Raw genomic sequence first — 17,916 nt, 5'->3', positions numbered from 1 at the left:
CCTCACTGCCCAGACTGCATACCTTGTTGGAAAACCAAAATCTAGACGCTGATAAATATGTATGTTGTGCTAGCTATCTAGTTAGCTAACATTAGCGATACTAAGCTCAACTGGTCGTCAAAACTTTAGATATCCACCCCAAAACACTTAATAATTCAAAATTCACATCCACATTCAAGATACATCGCCAGAAGGTAGTTTTATTCACCTTTAAACGAGGAAATCTTGCTTTAGAGACTAGCTAGCTAGCTAGCTACCTCAGCATTGCTGTAGCTGACAGGTGAGTTGACATGTTTACAGCAGATTCAGGGTAAATTTTTCATTTTCACCTCTTTAGATAAGCACGTTTCTCGGCCATGGTGCTAAATATCATAAGGAGAATTCCAGCAATTTTTCAGAAAATATTTTTGCGTAAATCCGAGAGGTAAACAGAGTCATTCAGAGTGGTTTTGGCGCGAAACGGTTGGCTGTGGAGGCCTTTCTTGACAGTAGTGGTGGTGGCACAACGTCTACAACACTAATACAGCCATTTAATGTACTACTGAAGCCATCCGTGAACCTGCGGGTGTCTGAAGAGTTTTATATGGAATGTTGAAGATGGAAAAAGCGGGAACATCTTTCTTTTGGGAACTACTTTGCCTTAGAACACAATCCATGTGTCCCTCCACCATTCATGGATGAACAAGACGTTTTAGGCTTTCTTTCCGTAGTCAAACATTGTCTCGGGCAACGCATTCAAGCCTTTTGAAGTAAGAACTCGCTGTGAGGGGGCTTTTAGAGGTGGACGTCTGGTTACTATCACCACAATTATGACTTTGATTCACACCAAACCACTTTGAACGACTCTGTTTACATCTTAACCGCTAACGTACACCTTTCGGCGGAGTTCCCCTTCGCGTACAGGGAGCTGAATGGAGCTAGCGGCAATAAACATGAAATATAATAGCAAAAGAATAATCTAAATAACAGAAAATGAACTATAACTTGGTCCGGCCGGGTCTTGGACACTCCCTCCGCACTCGCAGCGCTCTCCCACGCTCACACTCTCACACTGCACCCACAGAGGGAGAGCAGAACAGGATGAGAGAGAATGAGAATGAGAGATCAGGTCAGTGAGGCATCAAGCCGGACACCCAAAGCTTCTTAACGGCAGCAGGTGGAGGAGGAGGAGGAAAACGAAGAGGAGGAGGAGAAAGAGAGAAACCCTCCAGGAGCGCGCGCTCCCGTCACCCACCTGCGCGCTCTCGCCACCGTTACCACGAGCAGCGAGCGACCAGCAGCGCCCGATGGCACCGGCTTTAGGGTGATCGAGGGTGAGGATGAGGAAGGTTTGGCACGGGGAAGCCGGCAGCGCGCTTCTGCTGCTCGCGCTCGCCGCGCACGCGCAGGTAAGCAGCGGATTGACGCGCTATTTTCAGCCGCGCCGTGACTTTCTTCGCTCGCGCTGGGCGCATAAAAGACGCTCGGTCCAGTCAAAAAGTGCCACCAAGTCCACTTTTCGGCTCCGTCCTGCGCTAATATGACTGCGGTCGCCTGTTTTTACTGATACCCAAATGCGAATCCTGCAGTCTCATCGGCTTCTTTAGCAAAGGCAATGGTTCTATCTAGAACCATGGTTCTCCTGGGGCTCCTTAGCAAAAGCAGTAGTTCTATGCAGCAGCAAAAAGGGGTTTCTATTGTTACATGCTTGACATCATAACAATAGCAGAACCATTTTTGGTGCTATAGAGAGCCTCATTTTTTACAAAAGGTTCTGTGTAGAACCATATATAACATTCTCCATTAATCCATTCAGTCATGCAAAGAGCCATTTAAGCATGCAAATGTTCTATACAGAGCCATCCTCTTTAAAGAATTCAGTTTAAGAGCTGAAATGGTTCTTTGCATGGCGAAATAGGGAGAATGTGTCGTATATGGTTCTATATAGCACCAAAAAAGGTTCTTCTGTTGTTACTAGCTTGACACAATGGCAATAGAAGAACCCTATTTGGTGCTAGATAGAACCATTTTTGGAAAGGTTCAATATAGAGCCATATGCAACACATTCTCCATCAATCTGAATAAACACTGTGTCATGCAAAGAGCCGTTTAAGCATTCAGAGCTCATGGTTCTATGTAGAACCCCTGAGGAACCGTCCTTTTTTAAGAGTGCAGCCTTCAAAACACTCCAGGGTTCTCTCTTATTTTATGAAGCAGAGGTGTGTTAGTCCACTGTCAGAGCTGTTTTTTGCGTGAGCTGCAGTCTAGAACCACCTGTTGGTGCTTCTTTCTTTGTTACACTTGTTGCTCCTGCATGGGCGTGTAGTGCAGCTTCTGCTTTCAGACAAAGATGCGTCTGTATGAGCCGTATGCTGCGGGTTACTGGAGCTGCTGCAGTCATTATCAGGTCTGTTGGAGGCCGTCTGGGTTATTTCGCGACAGTAAGCGGTTAGGAGGTGGCCGAAGGTGTGCGAGGTGACCTGGGGTCTTTGGGTTTGGACTCTGACGCTGGTTGGTTCTGTGTCCGAAGCATGCATGTAAAAAAGCATTACTATACCATAAGGGTGCAGCCCCGTCCTGTTGTCAGTGTATGTGTCTCTGTTTAATGAGATCTTGAATACTAACAGTTTTTGGTAACACTTTACTGTTGGGTCCTGTTCATTAGGCAAAATGACAGACACATATCGCTGTTGTTGGAAGATAACATCGCATCTCCGTTTTTGTCGTTTTTCAGTTTTTGACAAAATTCGAAAAGACCTGTTGCTCCTTAGATTCTGTGGAAATTTCATGATGAATGGAGCAAAAGAAACAGCCCGGAACGAATTGGAAAAACGTCTGGTTCCATTGACTTACATTAAAAGTAAAGTAGGTTTTTTCCTCCTCCTGTTTTCATTTTGGAGATTTCCTTTCCGACAACAGCGATATTCCTGTCATGACCTGACAACTGACATAACCCTACATAAATGTTTAGAAATGCTTATTCCAAAAAATATTACATTTGCCTATTTGGAAATTTTAAAAAAGGTTAGCTAAAGTAGCCTTTATGAGAGATGACGCCTATTGGAATAAGCATATATCCGTACTCAATGTAGGGTTATATTAGTTGTTATGACAGGTTTATGTAGGTGTCATGTAGCCTTATGAACAGTCCCCTAAAGCGTTATCTATTTTTTCCCTTTTTTTCCTCTATTGGTACGATTCACAATTATTCCGTAGAAATACTCAAAAACTTTCAAATGAGACTGGAGTAAGTAGTTGCACTTTAGTAAATGAATGCTAACAGTTTATTAGATCATGTATTAAAATAGCCAAACTTAGCTGCCTGAGTAGTTTAGGCCATTTTAAAGACATTGAGAGGAGGCAGTAGGAGGACCATCCTCTGTTTTCTTCAGTCATCATTTGGTCAGCAACTGGAGTGAAGTACACCAATCAGGCATAACATTATGAGCACCTCCTTGTTTCTGTGCTCATTGTCCATTTTATCAGCTCCACTTACTGTATAGCGTCACTTTGTAGTTCTACAGTTACAGACTGTAGACCATCTGTTTCTCTGTTACCCTGTTCTTCAGTGGTCAGGACCCCATGGACCCTTACAGAGCAGGCACTATTTGGGTGGTGGATCATTCTCAGCACTGCAGTAACACTGATGTGGTGGTGGTGTGTTAGTGTGTGTTGTGCTGGTGCGAGTGGATCAGACACAGCAGTGCTGCTGAAGTTTTTAAACACTGTGTTCTCTCACTGTCCACTCTATTAGACACTCTTACCTTGTCAGTCCACCTTGCAGATGTAAAGTCAGAGATGATTGCTTTCCTGCTGCTGCACAGTTTGTATTGGTCATCCTCTAGTCCTTCCTCCTTTATCAGCGGTCAGAGGACGCTGCCCTCAGGACGCTGTTGGCTGGATATTTTTGGTTGGTGGACTATTCTCAGTCCAGCAGTGACACTGAGGTGTTTAAAAACTCCAAAAGCAAATAGTACCTGCTCTGTGAGGGTCCATGGGGGTGTCCTGACCACTGAAGAACAGGGTAAAAGGGGGCTAACAAAGTATCAGAGAAACAGATGGACGACAGTCTGTAACTGTAGAACTATAAAGTGCTCATGTATAGTACTCACTACTGTGTAAAAGTACATTTGTGCATTTTCCCATATCCAGTCCTGACAACCATGAAGTGCAAGTAGCGCTGTTGCTTCACAGCAAGGAGGGCCTGGGTTCGAGTGCCCGGCTGGGCCACCAGGGTCCTTTCTGTGTGGAGTTTGCATGTTCTCCACGTGTCTGTGTGCGTTTCCTCCGGTTTCCCCCCACAGTCCAAAGACGTGCAGTCAGGCCATTTGGACATGCTACATTGCCCCTAGGTGTGAGTGTGAGTGTCTGTCTGCCCTGCGATGGACTGGCGGCCTGTCCAGGGTCTCTCCTGCCTTTTGTGAGATGAGACTTATGACTCTTTACAAAATATCAGGCCTGGTAGACCCCAAAACTGTTCCATCAGATAAAAAGCACCTATAGCTTTCATCTGTGTGAGAGAGGAGAAAATCAAGCTGCTTCAGATCTGATAATATGCACAGGTGTTTGTGTCCATCCTTCCACTGTGAGAAGACAACTGGATCTGAAAGGACGCGTAGTTGCCAAAAAGGCCTTACTGAGAAAAGGAAACTGACAAAAAAGAAGAATCCTAAGAAGATGCTGGTGTTCTCAGAACAATAGACTGTCCACCCCAGAGTCCAGGCCTCAATATCATTGAACATATTTGGGATTATTTGGATTGTGAGAAGCAGGAAATGCAACCAACCTCTAAGACTGAACTTTGGAGGTGTGGATAAATATCCCTACTGATTTCTTTGAAAAATTAAAAGCAAGTGCTCTGAAAAACTTGAACGCGAAGAGTGGACGCATTAAATGAAACGTAAATAATGCTGAAAAATGAATAACTTGCACTTAATTGCCATTTTGTCTGGAAATGAAATTAAATAAATGGTCATCTTTAACCGTTGCATAGTTTGTCTGTCAAGGCTGATACATAAACATTTATTAAATTCTGAAATTGAGAGGAAATTCACTAGAATTACCACTATGAGGATATGCAATCATCCATTTCTGATCAATGTTTAACAGATAACATTTTGCATCAATTATAATCAATTCCAGCATTCCAAAATCACTTCAGGCATTGATTAATTTTCTGACCCCCGTAATCAGCGTAACCATGGTAAATATCTCCATGAGCCATATTTACTGTATTGTGAGTAGCAGCGTAAAGTGCTTGGTCCCCTAAAGCATTCCACAGAACTCTGGTTGTATTCTCCAGTCATTCCCCCGCTGCCCCGGGTTCAGGTGTTTGGGTTCGGGTCTGCGGCCCACAGTATGAAGACCAGACCCTCACTGGGACAAACCTTTGAGCTGAGAAACTGTGTGTGTGTACTGGAGGTTTCTGCTGCGGGTGGACATGCCTGGCCCGGCACTGAGGGCGTGAGAAACACTGCGGTCTTCTTTGTGCTGGTCTGCAGTTTGTTGCTCCAAGCGCTGAGCTTTGGTTCACAGCAAAGCCCACAAAATTACTGAGCTGCTGTATCAGTACACAAAGAAGTGGCTTCTGGGTCCGTATAGTGATATTCGTTAAGGTGTGAAAGAAAAAATATGATCTCTGGTCAGCACTTTTACACTGAAGAGTGGAAGAAATATGACTGCTGATGCATGTCTACATGTTTACGAGACCTGCAGGGATGTGTGTGTATATATATATATATATATATATATATATATATATATATATATATATAGGAAAATGTAACCTTTAACTCAAGTGAATTTTAAAAACATAATCCCTGACTAAGAAATCATTATTTCTCATAAAGTCACCTGTTCCACAATTATTGGCACCCCTAACAGTTCCTAGAAAATAAATGCAATTGAAGAATTTCTGTCATTTCTGCTGTAGTTTATAAAGTTGATCAGAGTATCCAGGAGCCTTTAATTAGTAATTCATCACTTCCTGTTTCCCTGGGGTATAAATATGATGTAAGACAGAGGACTATTTCTCTTATCCACTCGTCAACATGGGAAACACATGAGAACACACCATTCAAGTAAGGCAGATGTGTGTTGACCTTCAGAAGTCAGGCAATGGCTACAAGATAATAGCCACTCGCCTCACCTGCCCATATTTATAGTCAGAGAAATCATGAAGAAGTTTAAAACAACTGGAACAGCGGCAAACAAGCCTGGATGAAGACATTGCCACCACGCACAGTGAGGAGGATGGTAAGAGAAGTAAAAAGTTCTCCAAAGTCACTGTTAAAAAAAAATTGCATCAAAGAGTAGCGCTTGGGGTTACAAAGTCTCCATAACAACCATCAGGTGCTATCTACATGCCAACAAGCTGTTGGGAGGCAAAAGACGGAAAAAGTCTTTTCTCACTTACAAGCATAAACATAAACGTCTGGAGTACGCTAAGCTGTATTGGGACTTCAATTGGGACCATGTGCTTTGGTCAGATGAGACCAAGATAGAGCTTTTTGGCAAGAAACACTCTAAGTGGGTCTGGCGTAACACAAAAGATGAGTATGCAGAAAAGCACCTCATGCCCACTGTGAAATATGGGGGAGGATCGGTGATGCTGTGGGCCTGTTTCTCTTCCAAAGGCCCCGGGAACCTTGTTAGGGTGCATGGCATCATGAACTTTTTGAAATACCAGGACATTTTAAATCAAAATCTGGTGGCCTCTGCACGAAAGATGGGTCGTCACTGGGTCTTTCAGCAAGATAATGACCCTAAACATGTGGCCAAATCTACACAAAAATGGTTCACCAGACACAAAATCAAGCTTCTCCCATGGCTATCTCAGTCCCCAGACCTCAGCCCAATTGAAAACCTGTGGGGTGAGCTGAAGAGGAGAGTGCATAGTAAAGGACCCAGGATCCCTCTCTGTATTCTCCCATCTTGTGAAATGTTATAGGAGAAGATCAAGTGCTGTCTTGTTGGCAAAAGGGGGTTGTACAAAGTATTACATTTACGGCATTTGGCTGATGCTCTTATCCAGAGCGACTTACAGTTTGATCATTTTTTACACAGGTAGGCAAAGGTGGTGTTAGGAGTCTTGCCCAAGGACCCTTATTGGTATAGTGTAGGGTACTGACCCAGGTGGGGATTGAACCCCAGTCTACAGCGTAGAAGGCAGAGGTGTTACCCACTACACTAACCAACCACACATGTGTTAACATCAGGAGTCAAAAAATTCCCTTAAACACATCCCACCTCCTTGTTTCTACACTCATTGTCCATTTTATCAGCTCCACTTACTGTATAGGTGCACTTTGTAGTTCTACAGTTACAGACTGTAGTCCATCTGTTTCTCTGATACTTTGTTAGCCCCCTTTTACCCTGTTCTTCAGTGGTCAGGAGCAGGTACTATTTGGGTGGTGGATCATTCTCAGCACGGCAGTAACATTGACGTGATGGTGGTGTGTTAGTGTGTGTTGCGCTGGTCTGAGTGGATCAGACCCAGCAGAGCTGCTGGAGTTTTTAAACACCTCACTGTCAATGCTGGACTGAGAATAGTCCACCAACCAAAAATATCCAGCCAACATTGTCCTGCGTTCAGTGTCCTGTGACCATTGGCTAGGCCTTCAGGAGCTGAAATGAAGGCCTAACATGATTAAAAACTAGCATCATTAGGAACTGACAGAATCAACCAAGCACATGTTGATTTACAATGGGTGGAAGTAATGTGAGAAAAAATGCATCACCAGGACTTCTAGAAGTTCTAGATAAATCAGAAAGTTGTACTGTAATGTAATTTAGCACTACAATGCCAACCTACCCTTAAGCCCTATTCCAGTTGGATTAGTGGTACCTTGGGAGGTGCTGTAATTTGAGTGATATTAATCCAGTTTGAATCTGCAGTATCTGTGGTTTTGACAAGTCTGCTAAGTAATAATTCCGGATTTAATTCCCTTTGATAATTCACAGAACTCAGAGTTCCCTTAGTAATAGTAGTCAAATCTGAATTGGCTGCATGGCTAACAAATCTGGGTAATGCCAAATTAGCAGCTATAATGGATCTTGATTTGACTCGGTTCCTTAATCCTTAAATTCCTGAGAAGACTACTGAAATCCACAAAAACTGAGTGAAGGCCAAATTAAAAGGAGAGGGAAAATGAAACATCTCAGACGTGCCTCTCACAATTCAAGTGTCCTCCGTCGTCCAGCATTCCCTTTTGTTTTGTTTTGTTTTTCAGCCCCATTTTTCGGCCAACATGTTTTTATTGTTCGGAAGTGTGGTTTTGATCCACGCAATTCGGTGTAATTTGAGGAAATTACACAAATCCTTCCATCCTGTATGAATCTGCCAGTCAAGTCATGAGCATTACATCACTGAACCTCCTCTGGTATGACTAATCCAGCTCAAATAGGGCTATAGGCAGAGGTTAGGCAGTAAACACATAGTATTTGGTCTGCAAACATGATGAATAGTAAATGGTCCTCATATATAATAGACCAGTTTTAGTGGAGCGTTGAAACAGTTCTTGTTCTCTCTTCAGGCTTTGGAGAGTAATCGTCCATTAAGAGTTGGATAGCAGACATTCTAATTGAACATTTTTTGAAAAACATTTTTTTGACATTTTTCCTCTGAAAGGAAATGATCATTATTGCTGGAATTGAATTTATTTCTCTATTGAGACAGCTGCGCTAATGGTAGTTACTGGATAGTGCACAAAAACATAATATGGTCAGTTTTTCAAGCCTAATAGCCTAACCATTGTGCTGAAGACATGCTCTGTCTACTGTCACATAGCAAACAGTAGTGTTGTAGTGTCTTCAGTTCTGGTGAGCTCAAAGTGGAATTCCACCCACAAAATTATACAAAGTGGTTTGCTGTGAAACGGGCCGCTCTAGAGAAAACAAGACAGAGTTGCTCACAGTGGTGATGATAGGAACCAGGCGTCTGAAGAACTGAAGGCCTCTGAAAACTCCCTCACAGAAAGCTGCTACATGAAATGGTTGCGAACGTGCTGCCTGATGCCTGAGACGTTGTTTTATGATGGTTTTGAGCTGAGATTTTGATCTAAAATGCATTTTAGCGATGTTAGGCAAAATGGTCATTAGAAAATGTTTATTTTTGGATTTACCGTTATCAACATTACATGTAAAAATTCCGAAGACACATGCAGGATTCGCCAGTTTGGATAGTAAATAAAATGGCTATAGTTGTGCTGTAGACTTTGTGACCCCTGGTTCCTATCAGCACCACTGTAAGGAAATCTGAGCAAATTTCTCCACACCGTTTCACATCAAACCTTTGTTTATATCCCAGTGATGATGCAGAAATTTTGAAAATTGTCCTTTAACGTTCCTGGAAAAAGCCCTGTGATGCAGCACCGTGAGACGGAGATAGATTGAGATGGAGAGATAGAGAAAGAGAGAAAAGGAGAGAGGGAGTGCTGAAACACAGGTATGTAGGGAATGAGCCTGGCAGGGGATGGCAGGAGAGGAAGAAAGGATGGGGAGTGATGACCGCTTCTTTATCTGTGCCGAGCGTTTGATGTGTGGTGGGTTTTAGGAGCAGGAATGGGACAGTATGGCACAGCGCAACAGTGAGAGGACAGTGCGGGCATTGAGCCGCTTTGCCGGGATTTTGGGGGGGTGGTGGGGGAGGAGGGGTCACAAAGAGTGGACAGGCACCCCTGAGTCTTACTGTCCGACAATGCTCGGAATTGTGTGTATGTGTAAGTATTGTTTTCTCTTTGGAATTTCTTTTAAGGTTTGTCACACCTCATTCCTTTCTCATCACATATTCCAGGGGTGCAAAACTCTGGTCCTGAAGGGCCGTAAGCCACCACAGTTTGGTGATTTACCTGCTCCGACACACCTGATTCAACTCATCTGTTAATTGCCAGGTTTAGTGGGTGTGTTTGAGTAGGGAAAATACTAAACTGTGCTGGACACTGGCCCTCCAGGACCAGAGTTGGGCACCCCTGACTTATTCCTTGGCCCTGATCTAATCACATCACCAGTTCTTATCCTCATGGGTATAAACGACTGTTTACATTGAAATATACTTTAAAATGTTATACAGTGTGACCACGAATCCAAGCATTTTCATGTGTTAGCATTTCTTATGAAGTTGAAACTGGTGTGTTTTATGAATATAAAGAATAGGTTGATTAGTTCAGATAATCCTCAATGTAGGGACAGTTGAGTGGGGGAGGTGCACCCCCGCTGACATGCTTAGGCACTCGGGTGGGCAATATGATGATATTGTGATAAATTGTGTCAGAATACACCTTTCTGAGTATATTGTGGGTATCGTCAGTACTTCAAGAACATGTTTCATTACAAAGAGAGTATAAATAGTACTGTTTATTTGGATTTATTGCAGTGCAGTTTTTGAAATAAACATACACTGTAGATTCTGTTCTTACCTTAGAACAAAACCCAAGTAAGAAAACTGGTGAATGTCATTGGTGAATGCCAGAATCCTTGTCAAAACTGTGTAAATGGTTTTCAAGATGAAATTTCTTAATAAGAATGTAGATAGTGAATGTAGATTTAATATAGTAGTTTTAGTCGTGAAGCTTATATTTTGTCTGTTCTAACTTTCTGAAATCTCAGAAAAGCTAAATATCATGATGCATATCATGTATCGTGAAAATGTTTGATGTATCGTGATCTAATATTTGTGCCATATCGCCCACCCCTAAGACAACACTTCAACAAGAATATATGGTTCTGTAGCTGAACTGACATCTAGCTACATTAGACTGCATCATGAGCGTAACTACCTGTCCATTGAATTCATTAAATAATCAAGCCACTGCTTGAGTGTCCAGGAGTTTTACTGGACAGGGCTGAGATGGCAACCCTAAGTAACCTAGATAAAGTTTAGCTTACTTCATTGGCCTGCTAGTAGTTTTGATGTTGAGTGTGGTCCTCCACATAGATTAATCCAAAACCCCTCCAGATGATCAAAACAGTGTGTCTCAATCACTCCCATAGTTTTAGAATTGTGACTCTTTTACTGCCACCGCCGTTCTCACTGCAGGTTTGTTGTGAGGAGTTTTTCCTTTACTTGACGGAAGAAGTAGCCTGTAGAGATGATTGCGATTGGCTGAGAGGTGTGTCAGGACTTGTATTTTGCAAATAAGTCCAACACAATAATAATAGGTACTTTCAGAAAGGGTGAGCGATACGATGATATTTATCATTATCATGAAAAATTACATTAAGATATACTTTTCTAGCCATATTGTAGACACAGTATTTCATGAATGCTGGCCAGCTGCATGTTTGACTAAAAACAATCACAACCATTCCTGTTTCATTAGATTTAATGCAGTACAATATATAAAAGGTTGAATGAAATCATTAGAAACTGACCAATGATGAATAAAGCAGTGGATGTCCGACAAATTGTGCGAGACAACAGGCTGGCTACAGTGTTGTCCACCTAGTTGTTTTCCTATAAGGGCAGTGTTTCTAATAAAGTGGCCAGCGAGTCTATATTGTCTGTTTGTGCTTGTTTTGTTTTCCACAAATGAGCTGTTGACAGTGTGTGCGCCAGCATCTGAGTGGACCTGCTCTGACCCCTCGCCTCTCTGCGGAGCTTATTAGCCCAAAGTATGTGTGTATGTGTGTGTGTGTGTGTGTGTGTCCTCACCTCCCCATCTCCGAAAATGAGAGATGAAAAGAAGAATAGCAGCAGTGAAGAGAGAACATGAGGCACAATGAACAGAGATGGAGAGAGTTCCCAGCTCCAGTGGAAAAATGAGAAGAAAGGAGCAAAGGAGAGAGAGATAGAGAGGGAAAGAAAAGAGCAAATGAAAGAGAGAAAGAAAGGAAAGAGCCATGTTCCCAGTGTCTGCCGTCCCTGGGGAGAAGTAGAGAGAAAAAGAAAGGAGTGGTATTGATACAGAGAAAGAATGGAATCTAAAGAGAGTGTGGTGTAGAAGGGTAGGAAGTAGCCGCCACATGGGAGGAGGTAGAGAAAAGAGAGAGGAGAAAAAAGAGCGTGAGAGAGGGAGTGGAGGGGAAAGGGGGGTAAATAACCTGAGGGGAGAAAGATTGAGCCGGATAAGGTGAGATGATTGAGCAGATAGAGGTTGAGCTTGTAGCAGGGATGAGGAGAGGAAGCGTATATTTGGACGAAGCAACTCGATTTTTTCCCTCCGCTCTCCGACGAGAGTGGACATGGGGTCAGTGTTATCATCCCCTCTCTGGACCTCAGCCTGCCTCCTTATCTACCTTTAAAACAAAGGCAGTGGTTTAGGCGACTTGATCAGGCTTGACTCGGTAGGCTTCTCTCAGTCAGAGCATAGAAACACTGTTCATCAAGGACATGCACAAAGACTTCACTCTCCATAGAAGAACCAACTTAGGTTCCCTAAAGAACCTTTCAACGGACGGTTATTTAAAGGATTACTCCAGCATTTCCCTGCATACCTGTAGCACATCTGTATCATACACTCTTAAAAAAACAATGCTCTTCAAGGGTTCTTTTGTCAAGGCTATGGTTCTGTTTTGAGTCCTATATAGAACCATTTGCACATTCTCCATCCAAACTGAGCAGCAATGAACCATTTAAGCATGAAATGGTTATATGTAGAACTATGTATTCCTTTTCCTTTTAAGAACCCTTGAAGAACCACCAGTCATGTGGGTTCTTCAAGGGATCTTTAGTCAAGGATGTGGTTCTGTTTTGAACCATGAGTCCAATATAGAAACATTTCATGGCTCTTTGCATGGTGAAATGATTTTTCAGACTGATTGAGAATGCGTTGTATATGGTTCTTTATAGAGCCTTTTTGAAAATGGTTCTGTATACCACCAAAGTGGGTTCTTCTATTGTTATGATGTCTATTGAAACAATAGAAGAGCCATGTTTGTTGTTAGACTGTTACATTCTCCATCAATCTGAGCAACCATTTCACCCAGCAGTGAATCATTTAAGCATGAAATGGTTCTATGTGGAACTACGTATTCCCTTTGCTAAAGAAGAATCACCAGTCACATGGGCAGTAAGACACTTTTGGCTGTACTTAAACGTAGAAGATCATAAAACCTGTTGACCTATGCATAAGCTGTTTTAGCATTGCGCAAAGTACCAGTGCATACTTCCATTGGCCTTTGGTCCATACCAAAGGTTCTAGTTTTATGTTTTTTGGTTCCTGATCAGGGAACACTTGCAGCTAAAGCCTTAGGGAATTTCACTCTTCTAGGTGAAGATAAAATCACCAGGCACTACTATCCAGACAGCAAGCATGTATCGGTCAGATGGTTTGAATAGGTCAGCCCCTCACTGACTGTTTGCCCAGACTGCCCAGATTATTGTCCTGCATACAAACCCTAGCTAGTTTTTAATCTACCCCAACAGATTTTAAATGTACCCACACTTTTATTTTAGAAAATAAACTTACACACATTTTACAACAACTGGGAGAAGAAAAAAAAAAGATTAGGCCTGATATAAAATAATTCTATAGAAAATGTTTTGCTGACTCTGTGCTGGATAAAATTTTTACTAGTCTAATTTACAAAGTGTAACGGAAGAAAAGAAGGAAAGAAAAGTCAGTGAATTGGACCGTGAGCGGGAAATGAGCGATGAGAAGTGGGCTTTTGTTTAATACTCTGCTTAGCCACCAACAGACCGACTGGAAAAGGCTGACCAAAACACCAGTGGACCACCAGCTTTGCCATTAGCGGGCGAATAGTGGACCACTGCCGCTATCTGCTGCTATCAGACCAATAAGTGCAGTAGAATGTAAACCAGAATGGTATGTTGATGTGAAGTGTATGTGAAGTGTCGGCTGAGGTAAGTTAGTTAGGTTAGTTAACGCTTTTAGCATTGATTCTAGCCTCCACTGATGTTTTTCTTGTATTTCTACACTTCATGCTTGACAAAAATGTTTTATTTGATTGTGCATCAAAGTGAAGCTTTTAAAGTATGCTTACTATGACAGGCTTTTTCTTTGATAGATAAAGTATTGAAATGGATTTTTCCATGTTCCCTTCCAGCTGGCTCAGATATATATGTATTTTAAAGAGGAACTTGGAAATAACTTTTAAAAAGTTTGCTTTTTTGAGTAATCACTTCAGCACTGGCCTGTATTTATCAAACCTCTTAGACTAGTAATGCTGATGTATGATCAGCTTATGCTTCTTATATAACACTTAATGATGTTCCATTACCTGATGAGACCCGATCTTAGATCAGTGCTCTTACTCTGAAGTGCTTGATCAATGTGGGCCGCTGTTAGCAGCGTGTGACGAGGAGTAAAAATTGAACATTAGTATATTATTAGCTTAGCTGTGGAACTTCAAGACCTTGAGTGAGAAGAGAAGTTAGAGAGGACATTAGCTTTCTAAAAAAGCCCCTCAACTCTGGGAAAAGCCATGCCACTCTGCCTCCACTCTTCACTGCTCATATACTTTCCCGCACTCGTGGCATGAAAAAGGCATTTCTGTGGGAGATCCAGCCAATGCCGTCATACAGAAAGTTCAAAATAGTTGCTTACAAGTTTGTTCAGTGTTAGTCAGCCGTTGACTGGCTTGAGATTTTTTTTGTGCAGCGTGAGAGCCTGAGAAAAGACCTGCGCCAAATCGTGAGAGCTGGCAACCCTCATTGTTTTGAGTAAACTCAAATGGGTCAGACACAGCAGTGCTGCTAGAGTTTTTAAACAGTGTCTGCTCACTGTCCACTCTATTACCTTTTTGGTCCACTTTGTAGATGTAAAGTCAGAGACAGCAGCTTGTGTGGATCAGCATAGTTTGTGTTGGTCATCCTCTAATCCTTCATCAGTGGTCACGGGGCGCTGCCCACAAGACACTGTTGACTGGATAGTTTTGGTTGGTGGACTATTCTCAATCCAGCAGTGATAGTGAGGTGTTTGAAACTTCCAGCAGCACTGCTGTGTCTGATCCACTCATACCAGCACAACACACACTAACACACCATAACCACGTCAGTGATACTGAAGAACGTGGTAAAAGGGGGTAACAAATATCAGAGAATCAGATGGACTACAGTCTGTAGAACTACAAAGTGCTCCTATATAGTAAGTGGAGCTGATAAAATGGACAATGAGCGTAGAAACAAGGAGGCGACTTGAATTTCCAGTGGTGAGTCACCATTGAACATCTGCTCTTTTAGGCTTTGTCCAAGTCCAAGAAGCACCTACCTTGTTCTTCCACTCACTGGCCACTTTCCTTAATTTCCTGCCTGGGATCAATAATGTTTTATCTTATCTTATAGATCCACTGCATAGGTGTACAATTACAGTATATGTAGCCCATTTGTTGTCATGGGCAATTTGTCATCCACCCCCTTACCCAGTTCATCATTGGTTAATTTCTGGCCACAGGACCTGCTGTTGACCAAATATTATTTAGGTGGTGGACCATTCTCAGCACAGCCTTGACTGTTTTTAAACACAACACTGTCATTACTAGGTTGTCAGTGGCCAACCCACCAAAATATCCAACCAAGAACAACTCAATGGCCAGTAACTGACCACCAATGAAGGGCTAGAGGATGGCTAACAAACTTTGCATGAACAAATGGCCTACGGTCTCTAGGTTTCTAATAAAGTGGCCACCAAGTGTGGTTATACTGAACTTATGACGTATACAGTGTAACATGATATGATATTAAAGAGCACATAGGGATGCACCGATTTTGGTATTCTAGGTCAACAATGATATTGTTTTACAGGAACATGCAGTGCTGTCAGAGACCACCGCTTTGTTTATTTAATTTCTAGTCAAAAAGGCCATTAAGTACAAGTTCTTCATTTTTCAACGTCAGAAAAAAAGCAGAAAATATATATGTAACAAAAAATGACAGAAATAGATGTAATTTCAAGTGTTTCATCATTTAGTACTATTATGTAGTGTCTAGCCTTTGCGTTTATTTCTGCTTCCATCCTTTTTGCTTTCAGCTATTCGAGGAAATCTGCTGGGATTCTTTCCTATACCTTTGAAGTTCAGTCTTAGAAGATGGTTGCATTTTTTGATTCTCACAATCTGAGTAACTGAATGATTCAGTGGGTTTAAATTAGCCATCAAATCTAAGCCTTGGATAAATTTCTTTAAATTTAAATGACCATCTGCTAGGGCTGGGCCAAAAACCAATAACGATAAGTGTCTCGATATAACTTTCCTCGATAGAGCTATGAGAAATATTCGAAAAATTTTCAACAGATCATTCTCACACTTCCACGTTCTAGCGACAGCCCTGGTGCCATTTTCTACCGCAAGGAAACTAGTCTGCTGTCGCCAGGAGAGGACGCAGTTCTGAGTTTTTCGACATGATTAGAGAAGGAGGGGGCGACGAGTAAAATGAGTCTTTAGCACTGTCTGAAACTTGGAGTTATACATTCCCTGTTTGAGTGGAGCGACCGGCGATCTGTTCTCCCTTGACCGAGTGTGAGCGACAAGATCAGTGGTGTTACTATACTCTTTTGCAGTGAACTCACCTCTTTCCATACATCCTAACCAGCTTTAGCAGTGTTAAATCACATCTGCACCTCACAACTACAGCACTGTTACAGAGCTCAGTCATATTGTATTATTAGTGCATTCACAAGCAACGAAAGCAAAAGAAATAAGTGGGCTCATGCAACTTACAGCCCTGATTTAAACTAAACTGAGGAAGCTGTGAGGCACTGGAAAGCGGGAGAGCACTATCTTTCCAGGCCAGCTGTTTGAAGCAGCGCTCCATTACTCACACAGCACAGCAAATTGAAGATACTGTAGATCAAACGAGACACAAAAGCACCGCTTTGAGTTGAAACCTAGCTAAAAGGAGGACTTTGTTTGTCTGGAGTTGATGTATTGCGGTTCACCCCTTAAACTACTATGATAGAATAGAGAAATCCAGATGTCTGCTAGCTTGTGTTTGAATGCTGTGATATGCTCTGCCATGGATGTGGCGGGAGTGACGTCAGTAAGCTGATAAAAACAGCTCACTAGACACTTTCTCCCACTGTCCCATGACAAATGTCTGAAATGTTCCACTGTTTTTGAGTGTTTGTTTTGTTCTGACCATAAAGGAACACAGCAATTAACCACGCAGGAGCAAAATTCAGCCTTCAATCCTGAAAGAAATAACGATTTATCACGCTATATATCGATATCGAACGATGTGAATTTTGTTAATCGTGATAACGATTTTGCCCATATTGCCCAGCTCTACCATCATCCCATACTGATGTGATTCTGGTACCATCATTTATTTTTATGCATAGCATTAGAAGGAGGCCAGACTTTAATCATATATTAGTGATATGGGATGAAATATGAAATGCTCTCAGATTGTTTCCTCAAGTGATTTTCTCTCATTCTCAGATATAGTCTTCATGCACTCATCAGTTCACTGCCTGTATCTGATCTCATTCATTTCCTCTCTTTCATCACTCTGTCCAGGTTGTGTGTGCAGTGGGCACATTTGAGCTGCAGATCCACCAGTGGCAAAACACTCTGGGCATTCTACAGAGTGGTCAGTGCTGTGACCTCCAGGCCGGCGAGGCTCAGCGGTGTCCTCCCAATGATCAGTGTGACACATTCTTCAGGGTGTGTCTGAAGGAGTACCAGGCTCGTGTGGCCCCCACGGGCTCCTGCATATTCGGCTCGGGCAGCACACCCATCCTGGGTGGAAACTCACACACAGTACGGCACCATGGACACGAGGGGGCCGAGGGAGGCCGCATCATCTTCCCGTTCAAATACGCATGGCCGGTCAGTTCAACTTCTTTTTGGTTGCTTTTAATTGCACGTAACTTAAATATTACTGTTGAGGATTTTTAAGGGAACTGGTTGGCAAAATATTTATAGTTTTCCTTATCTTTTGACACTCTGACCATTGTGTGTCCACTGTTACATCTGTTCGTGAGGTTTTATGGTTTAAAGACAAGGAAAACCCCCTCTGATGATGTGTCTTGAAGGTGGGAG

General features: G+C 42.4%; 1 protein-coding gene across 3 annotated transcripts in view; it reads left to right on the top strand.

Annotated features, from left to right (window-relative positions):
- The first annotated feature begins 1,087 nt into the window (after window positions 1–1,087).
- LOC108429874 (protein jagged-1b) overlaps window positions 1,088–17,916 on the top strand; it is a 102,358-nt gene continuing 85,529 nt past the window's right edge. The window contains exons 1-2 of one of the 3 annotated variants that reach the window (XM_037539786.1): window positions 1,088–1,388; window positions 17,392–17,703. In XM_037539786.1, coding sequence (XP_037395683.1) covers window positions 1,320–1,388; window positions 17,392–17,703 — 381 coding nt within the window. In that variant the 5' untranslated portion in view covers window positions 1,088–1,319. The remainder of the gene's footprint in view (window positions 1,389–17,391; window positions 17,704–17,916) is intronic. The other 2 variants (XM_037539785.1, XM_037539787.1) reach the window with 2 other exon arrangements.

This window comes from Pygocentrus nattereri, chromosome 7 (assembly GCF_015220715.1).
Source record: "Pygocentrus nattereri isolate fPygNat1 chromosome 7, fPygNat1.pri, whole genome shotgun sequence".
In the NCBI taxonomy this organism is placed as follows: domain Eukaryota; kingdom Metazoa; phylum Chordata; class Actinopteri; order Characiformes; family Serrasalmidae; genus Pygocentrus; species Pygocentrus nattereri.
The sequence above is the reverse complement of the archived record's forward strand: the minus strand, read 5'-3'. Positions and strand labels throughout refer to the sequence as shown.